At 42.0% G+C, this 16,246-nt stretch overlaps 1 protein-coding gene across 2 annotated transcripts in view; it reads right to left on the bottom strand.

The window, feature by feature from the left end:
• ELMO2 (engulfment and cell motility 2) overlaps positions 1–16,246 on the bottom strand; it is a 152,426-nt gene that overhangs the window by 27,839 nt on the left and 108,341 nt on the right. The window contains exons 9-13 of one of the 2 annotated variants that reach the window (XM_068264457.1): positions 16,105–16,183; positions 15,912–15,947; positions 15,663–15,713; positions 11,254–11,376; positions 8,446–8,580 (exon numbers count right to left, since the gene is read on the bottom strand). In XM_068264457.1, the coding sequence (XP_068120558.1) occupies positions 8,446–8,580; positions 11,254–11,376; positions 15,663–15,713; positions 15,912–15,947; positions 16,105–16,183 (424 nt within the window). The remainder of the gene's footprint in view (positions 1–8,445; positions 8,581–11,253; positions 11,377–15,662; positions 15,714–15,911; positions 15,948–16,104; positions 16,184–16,246) is intronic. The other variant, XM_068264458.1, reaches the window with a different exon arrangement.

The following is a 16,246-nucleotide window of genomic DNA, read 5'->3' as shown; positions in this document are numbered from 1 at the left end:
CCAACTTTAAGACAGGACTGTTTTCTGAAGCACTTATACATCAAAGAAACAGTAAAAGACCACTTCAGATAAGGTTCTACTGCAGGGAAGTTCAAAGGGTCATTAGCTTTGCTCTGTTTCATAGTTTAAAGTCTAGCGTGTAATGTGTAAACTGCAAATATTAGAGAGTGATGGAATGCTATAAAAAAAAAAAAAGCTACATAACTGAAAATTAAAATATGAGACTCTTCTTTGCTATTAATGTTCTTTTGATTATCCATACTACGTGTACAATTCATGATATCATAAGGGGTTTTTTTTCACTTCAAGGGAATGAGAGGGTGACAGGAAGAAACATTGCCACAAGCCTGCTTCTTCCAGTCTGAAAATGTTACTTTAGCCAGGTGTGATTGGTTGGGGGTGAGAGAGAGGTGGGTTAGGAGGAGAGGAATGGACAAAGCACAGAGGTATGTGGATCCAGCATGCACTTCACCTTTTGTCAGGGGTGCTTTGAAGTATAGTGCAACTCCTGCCAGTTTTTTTTTTATTTTCAATTTTCCATTGAAAGAGTTTTAGGTTACTGCTTTTAACATTCTGTTTGGAAAGACTAACTCATTGCCCCAATATTAGCATAATTAGGAATAAGCCAGTTGAAATCACTCCTATAGAGACAGACAGCAATAATACTCTGTTTTAACTATTCTGCATTCCGGGTTTGTTTCCCTTAAGATTCCTGACAATTTTGTCATTTCAGCTGTCACTATTGATACATCAATAACTTTTTGATTACAGGTACTTATGCCATCAAAGTCATACACATGTAGTTTTTTTCAGGACAGTCTAGGCTTTCTTTGGGTAATATTTGTTTTCAAGAATTATTTAATTTTACGGGCATTTGATATGGAGAAAATAGGGCGCAAGTGCAGAAAATACAAATTTTTTCATATTTCACCCTTCACAAATTCTATTAGCAGCACTCATTCACTGTTTAATGAATGCACGTTCATGCACACGCTGGACGGACCAAAGCGCGCGTGTACATGCGAGAGTGCGCACATGCGGGATCGCTCTGCGATTTTTTAACTGCAGGACGTGAAGTTCACGACCTGGAATCTTAAGTGGTTAACATTGTGGGAAAGGGTTTGATCTTTTGAGGATTTTAATGCTGTTGGTTCCCATGCTGAGATGATTTCCTTTACTTCTTGCCCCAGTGACAGAGGTAATGCAGACAACTGTAAAAACTACTCTATACAAAACTAAGCTAGGAAAGAAAATATGGCTGAAGTTACAATAAAAGGCAGCTCATGGCCTGTACCTTGATGAAGTACCTGGGCAACATAGCTATCCGTTTCTAGTTACAGTATCCCGTTCCCAGATTTCAGTCTCACTTCTGAATCTGTAACATGATCCACTGTAAGGGTCGGTGTACAAACATTTTTAGCATACCCATCAAAATAACATACAAATGCTACTGAGCATGTGAGCAAGTCATGCATGCCAATTAGAATAAAAAGTTGTCCGAGCGAAGTACTCCGGTCAGACGGAAACATGTTCTTTATTTTCAAAAGCTGAACATCGCGATTGAAAAGAGATTGACTGCTCTCCATTTAAATAAATGGAAGTGGTTGTTCAGATGGTGGTTACAGAGTTTGAGCAATTGCTGCAGTAGACCTCTTATTTTGTCTCTCCCTCAGCCTTAGCGTGCAGCGACTCTGGATCGCTTGCCAGCTAGCAATCGCTGGTAATCAGAAGTGTCTATTTTTTTTTAACAAATAAACAGAAGTGTCTATTCTGCTGTAAACACCTTGAACTATTTTCAAACCACTCACAAGCAAATGCTCTAGTCTAGTCTAAAACACATTTAAGCACTTTTCAAATGCTTCATAAGAAACAACTTGCTATTTCTAGCGAATGATCAACAGCATTTAAAAGTGCTCAAATGCACCACTCAGCAGCTGACTTGTCTGAACCGGCCCTTAATGACCCCAGCAGTTGACTGACTACATCTTGACTGCTGGTAGTCCTGACCCATTACTTGAATGTGATCACGCCTGTCAGCTGTCAGCCCTGACCTCTGACCTATGCTGCAGAGACACATCTTTGTATCTGGCATGGATTCTGCCTGTCACCAGCTGTCTTCATGCCCATGCCACAACTGACCCAGAGAATCACCCCAGTTAGCCATAATGCACACAAGTCAGTTCCCCTGCAGACTGGAGCAATGTGTTTGCGTTTCCTTATAGATAATAAGTTATACCCAGAATGCTGCAGTAAGGACATTAGATTTTAAAGATCCTTTCAGGCTAATGGAAGTGCTTCAATATTCTCTGCCAAGTGCTGCTGAATAAGTCTTGCAATATAACTGAATATTATAAACAGCCTCTATGATAGATTTCTATGCAGAATAAGGCCAAACTTTATTAGAGGTAAATCCAATTCATTCCACTTTCTGGAATGACCACATGATAAAAAGTAATTATACTTTCCAACAAACTCATTCTATAAACTGTACAATTTCTACTGCTCTTTTCATCCTCATATGAACCATTCTGTCTCCATGGTAACAGTCTAAAAATGATAAACATGACAATTTAGCATATGGCCTTGGTAATGAGATGTTGCAGGGTAAAGTACACCATAGCTAAGGAGGTACAATAGTAAAGCTCAAAGCCACACAGTGATAATAAAAGCAAGGTTTTCACAAATGTGTCTATTAAACATACCTAATGGGTCTTTATAGCAAACTAAACTGTGGTTATCACCTTAGACATGACAAGAACAGGGCCGGCGCTTCCATAGAGGCAAAGGGGGCAATTGCCCCAGGGCCCCAGAGCCTGTAGGGGCCCCCAAGGTGTGTGTCCCCTTTCCTCTAGATATGGTGACCCTATACATGCCTGCAGGGAATGAGGAAGAGAGGCGCCATGTGTAGAAGTCTGGAGTGTAGAGCGTGGTGCTGCCTTCTGTGTCCTGCCTGGGTTAGGCAAGACCCCAATGTGTGTACACTCTGGATTTGTATGGGATCAGAGGAGGAAAAAAATGGGGTCCCCAACAATGCTTTTGGGGACTTATGATGGACACTTAAATGTTTTGTGTGGCTGGGAGTGTGGTGGGATGGGTCCTGGGAGTCCGCTCAGGGGCTCTGTGCGGGGGTGTGGTAGGGCGTATTGCTAGGGGGGCCACCCCAAGTTACTTTTGCCCTGGGGCCCCATTGTTGCCAGAACCAGCCCTGGACAAGAACAGTGATGATTTTAGTCACCACATACAGCAATGTACTCTGACCCACTGCCTGTATCTATTGCATTTAATCTGCACACCATTCAAGGTCTCTAAAATTAGGTAAGTGCTGATGATGGATGATACATTTATGATAATTTATTAACCAACCTAATATCCTGAAATATTACGGCCTTTTCACACTAAAGAAAAAAACGCTGCGTTTATCAGAATGCAATTAAACCCAGAAATGGATGGTAAATGCATCCAATGTTGTTAATAGGATGTGTTTACACTGTCATACGGAACGACAATGCAATCGCCGGACCGTAAATGCAAAGTTTCGACCTGCTGCATCTTTCCTCAGCAGGATCACAAGTGCAACGCAAATGCCGCAAAGCATACGCAGTGGAAACCTATGGGCTATGCTTCCTGCAGCACGAAAATCACTCACTTGCCCTGTGGAAATTCAGTGACGCTCATCCTCGAGACAAAAAAAGCATAGGACTTCCTGTTGGTTTGCAATAGAATAGCGATGGTCTTGTCTAGGAGAACTCATGGAAAAGCATGGCATTTGTTTGATCGGCTGATAGATTTTCCAAGCTCTGATTTGCTGTGATCACATCCTGCTTCAGCACATAATGATGACTGACGTCAAGCAGATTAAAAGAACCTGAGTGAGGACAGGATCTCCCCACCCATCTTCATTCTGTGGTTGCTATGGCTGCAACTCACATTTGTGAGTGCCACTCCTATATACCTACTGTTCTACCTGGTGTTACCAATTACAGTATACCGGTCTACTGGGTGTTTTTTGTTTTTCCTGGAAGGATCCTTCTGATCCAAAATTCTAGTTTACTTCTGTTTCACCCACTCAGATTTTCTCTATTTGTGTTTCAGGTGGAAACATTTGGGAAATTTCATATTTTAAAAACACTAAGACCTGAGACACACTGTAAGGGCCCATTCACACTTGAGCGTTTTGCCGGTGATTTCGGCAAAACGCTCAATCGCTAACGATTTTGAAATCGCTAGTGTAATTAAACCCTATGGGCCTGTTCTTACTTGGGCAATTTGCGCTAATAGCCGCAAATCGCCCAAAATCCCGAAGAGCAAACGCGTCCAAACTGCATAATTTTCAGGCGATTTCCCGGCGATCGCGTTTCAGTGCTATAGAAGCGCTAAACGCGATCACGGAAAAAGCGCCGCAGTGTTCAGTGATTTTTCCGCTGAAAAATCACTCACGCAAAACACCGCTGGCGTTTTCCGCTTTCAAGTGTGAATGGGCCCTAAGTGCTTTCTGAGAGCTTTTCTGACCATCTGAGCGTTTTTTGTTTTGTTTTTTTTAAACGCTCCCATTAACATGCATTATAATCATGGTAAAATCGCTGCAATTTTAAGGCAAGTCAATGGGAGCATTTTTTAAAAACCACTCAGACTGATGGTCAGAAAAGCTCTCAGAAAGCGCTCACAGTGTGTCTCAGGCTAACACATGGCAGTTGATTCAGCCCAGCAATCACTACCTACAAAATGTTTCCTATGATCTCTGACAGCAAGCTTATTCGCTGCTGACAGAGCAGGACAGAAAACCCCTCATGCTCTCCTTTGTATATTTACCAGGATAACACATGAGTTTGTTTGTATATGCCTGTAGAACAGAGGGATAAGCCTAACTTGGCCAACCATACTGAACGCTCAAAGAGATGAGGTAAAAGAGAAGCCCACACAGCTGGGGGAAGTAATAAAGGACGTTCATAGTGAGCGGATCCAAAGGAATTTTGGAAATAGGCACTCAGGCATGAAACTAACATTGTGGAAGTAAAAAAAAAAAAAAAAGTACACGGACATTGTTAATATCTAAAAATGTGGGAAATTTACACGTATGTGTAGTGGGATAAAAGATAGGCACAAAACCTTTGAAACTGTGCACATAGTTTGACTTTTTAACGGTTAACCTGCTCTTTACAGATCATTAGACTGTTGTCTGTATTCATAATACATAAATTCACTTTAGCAGCACTTCTGCGTAATTATCTGTGTAATCAGCTGATTCTGTGACATCTCTGCTATGTATGATGGATTTCTAGCACTATCTTCTCACATCACGCAATACATTCACAACACATCCTGCATACATCATCCATTTCTGGCCTAGATAACATCTTCACTGCAATCCAATCTCTAGTTTGGGGCATGCTTTTTATATCACTTAATGCATTATGCATATCCTGTGTGGTATAGATTTATTCACTGTCATTTAGCACATCTTTCTGTCTCCTTATGTTTTAACACCAAGATCACAGAAAACAAATTACACAGCAAAATTTGTAATGATTTGTATCGTCTATAAAGGAAGCAGGAACTGGAAAGAAAATAGGAGTCGCTGCAGATTCACTTTAAAGAGGCACTGTTGTGACACATAGACTGCAGTACATTATTCAGGATATGCACTTTTACATTAATTTTTGCTTTCAGCATCAGAAACACTTTCTATATCTATATATTGTGTATACTGGCATGTAGCCCCACCCTGCCAGTGAGTTTTGGCCTAGGCCAGTAATTCTCAAACTTTTTTTTCCCCACCCTTGGTGATCTTGAAACTTTTTCCAGGCACCCCTAACCAAAACTAATACCAAAATGTCCCTCTTTGGGGACAGTCAATGACATGAATATGTGTTCGGTACAGTGCTTCAGAAGATGTCCGTATTAAATACATAATGTGGCAGGGATTATTGTAAGCTTCTCTAAAAGCAGTCAGTGACAAGACTAAGGTGGCCATATACTGGCAGACTGCAAACAGATATTAGCAACAATTACATCCCCCTCTGATGAAATACAAAACACACACACACACACACACACACACACACACACACACACACACACACACACACACACACACACATTCACTCACTCACACTCTCTCTCTCCACCACTACGTTGTTTTTAGAAACTCACTGTTCTGAACACCCCAATGTGTTTATTAGCAGCTCACCCTTTTGATCACCCCCCCCCCCAATATGTTTATTAGCAGCCCACCTTTCTGAATAACACCCTAGCCCCAATTAATATTAATTAAATAGCAGCTCACCCTTGATCAAATCCCCCCACGTGTTTTTTAGCGGCTCAAGCTCACCCTTTTAAACGACATTCAACCTGACTTCTTGAGATAGGGAATGTATCCTTACTTGTCTCCTGCGTTGTGGCTGGCAAACTAGCGTGGATACATGGTTGGCTCAGCTCCAAAGGATGTGCTGCGTAAATGCCACTATAGAGTTCACTGACAAGGCAGGGGACCAATCAGAGCACGGTATGGGAAAGGTGGCACAGACCAATCAGAGCGTGTCTGTTGTGTACCTAGTCATGAGCTCAGCACGAAGCTGAAAAAACTTGACAGAAAAAAAAAAAAAAAAAAAAGGAAAAGAAAATAAAACGTGCACACAAGGACGACAGACAGCACGGGAACTCTCAATAACCAAACATTCCGCAGAAATCAACTGACGGGCCTAAAGATGATGCCACCAGTGATAAATGTCAGAATGTTAATCAGGGTGAGGAAATATTTTACAAAGGGCAAACACTGACTAAATAATTTATAAATGAATATTGTAAAAACAAAATAGGCAGTTGCATTAATTATGCTATTTTCCATACAGTTTCTCTTTATCTGCTGTACTTGCTTGAGGCACAAAGGAGTTACACAGGCACCACTACAATATACTGAGCCACAAAACTATGTTTACTGTGTGCAAAAAAAGTGCACTCTCACAGTTCCCACAGGGCCGAGCTCAGTGTGGGATGGAGGTGCAGACGGGTGGGTCTTCTAACGTTTGTTCATGGTGGGTTCTAGTGCTTCCTCAGAACTCACTATGACCAGATGTCGGGAGACAACACAACTGTTACCGCTCATCCCTCAGTACCCACCTGCCTCTCCAACCCACACAGAGCTGTACTCTGTGGTAATAGGGAGTGTCCACTTTTTTTTTTGCACAATAAACATGGTTTTGTAGCTTAGTATATTAGAGAAGTGCATTTGAAGCTTTCCTCCTCAATTTCCAACCACGCATTAACTGAAGCTGAAAGGATGTCTCTGGCAACTACACATATGAACTGCAACAGACAGTCCCATAGAGGAGAATGGCGTTCAATTTACCACCAGAAAAATGAGCACCTAGCTTCTTGAATCAAGCTAAGGTAGGGATTTAAATTGCTAGAATGTTCCTTTGTGACAAGTTCTATAAATGTACAAGCCCAGACAGAAGCATAAAATATTATTATTTATTGTATTTATAAAGCGTCAACATATTACGCAGTGCTGGACAATAAATACATCCAATGGTACAAAGGATGGCAGACGTTACGTAACAAGGTTATACAACACAGGACAAAGTCATACAAGGCAAACGGTACAAGAAACCGCATCATGGACTGGTTAGGTAGGTCTAGTAATACATGTACTGGACAGTCATAGGAAAGAAGCACACGATCATGTAGATCTAGAATAGACTAGGGAAGAGAAGACCCTGCCAAAGGCTTACAATATAGAAATATATGAGATGTCAAAAATAAAGTGCATTTTGTGGCTTATTACATTCTAAATAATAATAATAATAATTTCAACAAGGTCTCCTAATGACTGCAATCTAGTCCAATCCATGACTGCTGAATCTGGTACAGTGGCGTCAAATTTGCAGTTATTACATAGAGCATGATGGGAGCTTGCTATCTAGAGAGTTGTGGATGGTTCCTTATGACTCTGAGCTCAGCATCACCACTCTGAGATTAGTGTTGTGACTGTTGGTGTGCAGGAACCTGAAAGCTTTTCCCTATTCCTAGTCTGAAGAAATGCCTCTTGGCAGCACATGCTGTTCTTCCTTAGAGGATATTGGAATTAAAGATGCATAGACGCATCAATTTTGATTTACCGATTTTACCAATTCTATGTGCAGAAGTAGCAGAAAGGGAAAGGCTGGGGGAGCAGGACCTCAGCTGTTACAGCTACTCTCACCAATGACCGTAACAGCAGAACTTCCCTTGCTTAGTTCTCACACCTAATTCCACAGATGGGCAGTGACTTCAATGGGCATGTTGGGAAGCTGGCACGACGCATGGCACGCATACACCACCCCCTTCACACAACCGGGATGGGGAGAACAGCGGCATTCAGTATTAAAGTGAACTCTGCGGCCAGCAGGATATCTTTCAAAATGGTTATGATTCTGTTGACCAGACAAATGTAGGCAGTAAACTCACAGTGAATCCCAGCATTTTGTAGTCTTTGCTGTACATGGCCTTGCGTTTTTCTGTACCAGTTCCTGACGCACCACTCCCATCAGAATCTGCATCAAATGCAATTCTTCTCAGTTCAAAAATATAGTCACGCTGGGCCTACAGGAAAAACACAGCAAAGTGATGGTTGCTGCAAACATTCAAGGCTTAGTTAATAAGGCAAAAAGCTATATGCAAAGTACAATAGTCATTACACCAAACAGATCTTATTCTTCACATGGCTTAATAAGGTGAAACCTGACTGACTGCTTTGGGTTATGGCACTTTAAGGTGCCCACTAATAATACAATTTTGATTGTATAACCTTACCAAATCCATGTAGTAGAAGGGTAAACAGAGTTAATATACTCTAAATGGATACTTTAGGTAGTCCCTTATATTACACAGAAGTGGTGAGATAATACAATCACGACTGTATCATTACTGGACACCTTTACTTTGGCTTGCGAATGTACAAAAATACGTCATAAAACTCTTCCAGGTATCTAATTTAAAAAAATATAACATAAATCTAGCTTTGAAAACATATCACAAATACCAGTCTAGCATTCCGCAGGATACACTCACTATAGCTATACTAAGCGCAGCCTTTGTTTAACCTGGACTTTTATTTTTAAGTAATTCCACAGAAGAACATGAAGTAAAATTATAGCTTTAATTGGCTCATTGAGCACATTACAATAACAAGCTTAAAGGGATACTGTAGGGGGGTCAGCGGAAAATGAGTTGAAGTTACCCGGGGCTTCTAATGGTCCCCCGCAGGCATCCTGTGCCTGCGCAGCCACTCACCGATGCTCCGGCCCCGCCTCTGGTTCAGTCCTGGAATTTCAGACTTTAAAGTCTGAAAACCACTGCGCCTGCGTTGCCGCGTCCTCGTTTTCCCTGATGTCACCAGGAGCGGACGGTGCAGGCACAGACCATACTGGGCCTGCGCAGTACGCTCCTGGTGCCATCAGCGGGAGTGAGGACACGGAAACGCAGGCGCAGTGGTTTTCAGACTTTAAAGTCTGAAATTCCAGGAGTGAACCAGAGGCGGGGCCGGAGCATTGGGGAGTGGCTGCGTGGGCACAGGACGTCTGCGGGGGACCATTAGAAGCCCCGGGTAACTTCAACTCATTTTCCCCCAACCCCCTACAGGCCCAGAGAGTTATATAGCTACTAATGATGAGACACAAATGATCTTGAAACTTTGCTATTGTAATGTACTCAGGCATAAAAAAGGTATATTACAAAAAAGCATGGTGTGTGCTCTTGACCAAGCAGCACCTGACTAAGGCCAGAACCCCACTAGGAGCGATTTTCTGAGCGCTTTGCGATTTGAAAACTCTTGCTAATGTGTAATGCTATGGGTGTGATCCCACGTGAGCGATGTGATTTTATAAAAATCCCCCATCGCATAGCATTAGCAAGAGCTTTTTCAAGTCACTAGCGATTAGAAATCGTTCCTAGTGAGTTTCTGGCCTTATAATGGCTGCAGATAAACCTCTCCACAAATTTAAATGCACAGCATGTGCAAATTGCATCTGCAGTACCAGAATATGCAGAGTCAAACTAACTACACTGCCATACCCTGCAGGAGTCAATCCACAAAATAATATTTACATAATAAAAAGGGGCACTACGTGTAGACCTCCCATGAAGAGGGGGCAACACAAGCAGCGACCCATGCACACTTGTTGCCCAGAAGCGCTGCAACTGCACCTCAGGTGGGGGGGAGCAGAGAAACCCAGACTAACCACTAGTGTGACCCACACCCGAGGGAGCCGTATACAATTGTCCCCCATAGGAAACAACGCCTACCTCTTGCAAACTTCATCCAGCTGCCAAAATATGCAAACTACATGAACTATGTGGACTATGTCCTGCAGGGACTGTGGATACAGTTTGCACATGCTGCAGCCATTATAAGTCAGGTGCTGCTTGGTCATGAGGACTCACCGTGCACTTTTGTGAATAGTATAAAAAAGGTACACTTTGACTTTCCTGTTTGCACCAATGGCCATAGCCAGCAGAGTACATACCATTTTGCTATTGTGAATAGGCAGTAACTGTTTGTGGCTTGGTAGTCTGAACACTTCCCTCTGAACCTTCCCTGGTTTGCAAGTCTCTTCTAAAACATCGCAGCTCCCTTTTTTGACATAACCATAATAAAAGATGAAACTACGTAGGTTTTGGGAACAAGCTCTGCATGCAAGTGTGGCCGCCAGTAGAAGCAGGTTTTCTCTATAGTGCAGGTACTCTGAAAGTCTAGTGTTGCTGCACCCTGCAAGTGCTGGTGGCACAAACCTCAGTCGTAAATGTTCTAATTGACTTACATCCAAATAAAATAAGTGATAATTAAAAGATACTCCCTTATTGGAGTCAGGGTGTGATACAAAACAGTGCAAGCAGAGTCTGAATGCAGATAGCGCTGAGCTGGAGACAGGGTTTGGTATAAACTCTGCTAGTTGGGTCTGACTACAGATCTCGCTAAGCTGATGTTGGAGGCGGGTTTTGTGTAACCTCTGCTAGTTGGGTCTGACTGCAGATAGCACTTGGCTGGAGCTGCAGGCAAGGTTTGGTATAAACTCTGCTAGCTGAGTCTGACTGCAGATTATATCAGCTAATCAAGAAGCTTCCACACAGATGAGAACAAGATCTGCAGATTTGTTTCTGGAGTGTGGCCTTTGAAGGAGACTTCATGGTCCAGCCCTTTGCTGAAACATTACATCTGACACTGGGGTGGTTTCCTCAGTAGGTCCTAAGCAGCAAAGACATGGATTTGTGTCTTACCTGGTCATTGGGGTCCATTTTGGTCATCATGCGTTCCTCCAGGAGGTTGAAGGTTAGCACTTGGAGCACATACAGTTGATGTGCCATTTCTGTTTTGATTGGTCGATTTCCCCGGATAATATGCTGGTCAGGCATGAACCAGAGATAACTATGAGTTAATTATAATCTATAACACAGTAAACCAACATGTCCATAATGTACATTTCAGTTTTCAAGTTTGGTGCACATAAATAACCAAGTTTGTATTTCTCTGCTGGTACGATTCAAAAATTTCCATAGTTTTTGTTACTGTCTGCGTTTTATTTACAGTAGCATCTCAGTTGAACTCGATGGAAGTATTTCGATTCAGTATTTCAACCCAAATAACTATGTAACTATATAACCATACCTAGCGCACAGTTTATGCAGTAATGCATGACAATGGGCGACGCAGTGAGTGTGACCTACAGGAGCGCCTTGCGGATACGCAGACAAGACGGGAATCCCAGCGACATGCTTCCTGTCCAACAGGGAGTATGTCACTGAACGGGGGGTAAGCATATGCATATGACCATGTCGCCACATCGTGGCGTAGGGTCATATGAAGATGGATTTATGTGGTGTGGCGATGTGGCAGCAGTCTCCCCTGCTGTGCGATCACTGCACCTTATAGGTGTGTAACAGATCTGAGTACAATAAAGTTTTGCAATAAGCAGCCTCACAGTTACTCCTATTGAAAAGGTTTCCACTCCCCTTTCTTCTCACTATTCATCCCTCTGATTGTGCACATTCATGTGTGCAAGAGGTCAACTTGCATAGTACTGAGCATACATGGGACAAGAAGACCAACCGCATTCTTCTTTCAAGTGTGTGATTGTTACGAAGAAAGCCAAAAGATGAAAAGGACTGCCAGGTAACTGGTATTGTTTTAAAAAAATTAAATATGACAGCTGCCATGTTCTTCTTGCCACAGGGTTCAGCTTGCTTACCTTGTTTTAATCTGAATAAAATGCCAACAACAAACGCTAAATGGGCATGTCACAGCCTGCTGCAGTGACTTGATTGCCTCAGGTGTTCAGAGTAACAGTGTACATTACAGTACATTTACTAGGACAGGAAAATGAGAATCTCTCTGAAGTCTTACTGAAAATGGTAGAGTTGCCACGGTTGTAAAAAAAAAAAAAAAAAAAAAAGGGTACAATCTGCGTATGTCACCAAATTGGGAAACTAGTAATAGCTACAAATTGCAGTCAAAAGATAATTTTAACCTCCCTGGCTGTATAGAGCAGCCTGACCGGGATAAAGCAACTATGGACGAGACAGGCTCATTCAGCAGTTCTAAGGGCCCGTTTCTATCTCAGTGCAGAACCCCGTGGCTCTGCGCTTTACTCCTGGTTGTGGGGCTTGTGATCCCATTCATTACTGAATGAGATAGCGGGCTAAAGCACCCTAAAATGCAGCAAACCTTGTGCGGCGATTCAGCGCTGAATCGCCACGCATGAATGGAAATGGCAGACAGTGCAGTCTATGCACTGTCTGCTGTCCCTGCGATCGTATTTCCATAAGCGCCTGAAAGCACTCTATATCGAATCGAGCCCTAAGGGCTCTTTCACATCTGAGATGGTGTTGGTGAACGGTCAATGCATAAATTTTGATGTATGTGCTTTCTGCAGTTTTTGTACATTGAGCTTTACCGCAATGAGTATGCATTTTTAATGCATTTTTAAACCGTTACAGCACATAGGTTGTGTGCCTTGACACGTTTTAAAAACGCATGCTTTTCTTGGAGCTTGCTTTTTACATTGGTTTATATTGTAACGCCTAACGCAAGCATCAGACAATTAGAAGCTCCGGGGAGTGTCGAAATGAAAGTCTATGGACTTTTTTTACCTTGGAAAATGCACACAGTGGCCGTTGCGTCAAAGCGCACAAACTCCGCTCAGATGTGAAAGAGCCCTAAGGCTTCTTGCACACTGCATGCATTTCCAATTCCGACTTTTTATCGGTTTTTACCTCCGATTCCGATTTTTAATCTTTGATCCGTTTTTCTGTTGAATGTAATCAGGGAAAATCGGAACTGAAAATCGGAATCGCAATCAGAATCAAAATACGGATTTGCAGTGTGCAGGGAGCCTCAGGCAGGTCTTTGTTTTTTCACATGCATTTTTTGTATGCAAATTTGCTTTTTGATGCAAATTTTTGCATGCTCTGGAAAACTGCATGCGAAAATTCACACAAGCCCACAAATTTTAATGTGAAAAAACGCACGTGAAAAACTGCACATTTTCTGCAAAAAAGCTGAAGAATGGAGAAATTGTGGCCTGGAAAAAAAGGAAAATTAAATTAGTTTTTTGCCATGCTTTTGTGTTTGAAACTTTGATTATACTCAAAATGTTTACTAGACCCTTACTTGACACATTTTGAAAAGGTACAAGCAACACGTTCATGAAAATAAATTGAACCAGTTTTTGCACAGAAATCCAGCAGAAATTGAATGCCAGGGAGGTTAAGAAAGAAAATGTCTACAGACATTTCTTTAACAACATAGGAATTTCCTTTTAAAGGGACTCAGAGCTCTGAATAAAAACGAAATTGGTACTCACATGGGGCTTTCTGCAGCCCACCGTAGGTTGTGTGACAACAGCCGTGACGAGGAGCCCGACACTCGGGGCCAGTGTCGGCGGGAGCCGCAGTGCAGCCATTTCTGGACAGGCCGAGAGAGAAGAGCCAGATGGACGCCGTGGGACCTCCCGACCTACAGTGGGCTGCAGAAAGCCCCAGGTGAGTACCAATTTCGTTTTTATTCAGAGCTCAGAGTCCCTTTAACATTTTTTCCTGAAAATGTAATAGTCAGCAGGGAAGCGTTACAAAGTGCTACACAATGTTGTTTTTTTTGGAGGGGGTTAAAGCTTTTTAAATGTTTGGTTCTTAATTTAGCAAGTGTAAGAATTGTACAAGTAGGCCTTCACATTTTTTTTTTATTCCAAAGACTATAATATCCAATAACAGTTCAGTGTATTTAAACAAACTGCACATATTTCATGCAGGGAGACCAATCTCCCCACTGCAGCTCAAAGTGTTTTACAAAAGTACATATTATCTATATACATATATTGTATATAATGTATATTGCCATTGTCCAGGAGCATATATATATTTACAGATGCCAATGGGTAAAATCACCTAGCTTGTTACATATGTTTTTATAGATGTCCAAACCACAAGTCTCCCCCAATTTATTTAATTTATGAATACGAGCAATGATGTCATGTTGCAGGCTGACACACTTCTCCCCCATCTTCTATGTAAATAAACATAAATCTGTGCTTTATTAAAGAGGGATATATACTGTATATGTTTTAAAAGTTTGCGCTAATAAAACTGCTCATAACACCAATACAATTTATCTCTGAGTGGGACCCTGAAGTGAGAGGAATACGGTGGCTGCCATCTTCATCCTACTAATATTATAAATGGGAAAGTTCAGACGTTTGGATGTTTGAATGTTTGTTACTCGATCATGCAGAAATGGCTGAACGGATTTGAATGAAATTTGGCACACACAGTACATTACCTGGAATAACATATAGGATACTTTTTATTCCCATAACCAAAAAGTGGGCGGAGACAAATACAAATTTCACTGGAAAAATTTAAGCGCCAGCCATTATTAGACTGTAAATGGTAAATGGGTTCACAAACTTTGCACAGTTGGTCACTGGGTGACTGGGATTAATATTCAGAAAAGTGAGTGGAGCCTACAAAAGTCAATCAAAATTCACCTATTGATTTTCAAGGGGAATATTTAATTGCTGCCATTCTTGCACTGTTAATGGCACAAGCCTCAAACCTGGTACAGACTGGGGTTCAAATTCAGAAAAGGGGTGGAGCCACAAAAAGCCAATCAGATTTGTTTCTTTTCAATACAAATTATTGATGCCAAAGACCGCAAAGCTCACATACTTGGTCAGTGAGTAATTGTGTGTTAGGGTTAGAAAAAGTGGCCGCAGCCAACACCAGCCAAATACATAACCGGGCAACTCCGGGTCATCAGTGGGTGGAGCCAAACACCAGCTAATACAAACATGGGCAACGCTGTACTATCCGCTAGTTCTCTAATAAACAATGCCGGTTGCTGATGCTCTAATAACTTTAATCACTGGCCCAGATTGAGCATGCAGATCAGAGGCTTTTACTCTAGCTGTTACAGAGTCACACAACTGCAAAAAGCAAGCAGCCAGTGGAGTCAGATCAAAGCCAAAAAAGCTCAACATGATAGCCAGGCAACTGGCATTGTGTAAAAGGCATTGACGATTGCAGCTTCTATATTCCTCTCACTTCAGGTTCCTTTTAGCAATTTTCTAATGCCGTAGAAAAAAAAAAAGCTTGGCATGAAAACATCTCCCAGGAATTGTTGAGGATATACTTACATTCAGTATAATAGATCGAAGGTGCTTCTGTACAAACGTGTTGGCCATTTCCTGTATGAAAAAGAGAGAGAGAGAAGACACAATTATCTGGACGTGATATAAACCAGTGAACATGCTAATTGAAGAGGAGGAGGAGGAAAGCTAGAAATAACTGAGGAACAGCATCACTACATCAGGTGGAGAAGTCCATGTGTGAGACAAAAGGAGGACAAAAGAAACTCCCAGACTAGGCCCTCCCATGGTACTCACACTAACAGGAAGATCCAAGATATTCTGAGGCTTCTCCTGAGTGCACAACGCACACAAACAGAAGCAAAGATGGGAGTTAATAGCAGACAGAAACTGGCAGGACACAAGGGGTTAGTCAAATAAATAAACACATAAGAACACATCATTACATCTATAGCCTACGGTACAAGAAGTTACGGCACAAGATACACACCTGACGCTTGTCCTCTGGAGCCTTAAGAAACAGTGCATTGATGAGAGCAATAGCATAGGTTTGGATTTCCTGGTTACAACTGAGAGAAAGAAAGGAGCAAAGTGAAAATGATGGCAGAATAAATGGCTGGGAGTTCTATAAA

The sequence above is a fragment of the Hyperolius riggenbachi genome, chromosome 12 (assembly GCF_040937935.1).
Source record: "Hyperolius riggenbachi isolate aHypRig1 chromosome 12, aHypRig1.pri, whole genome shotgun sequence".
Classification (NCBI taxonomy): Eukaryota; Metazoa; Chordata; class Amphibia; order Anura; family Hyperoliidae; genus Hyperolius; species Hyperolius riggenbachi.
The sequence above is the reverse complement of the archived record's forward strand: the minus strand, read 5'-3'. Positions and strand labels throughout refer to the sequence as shown.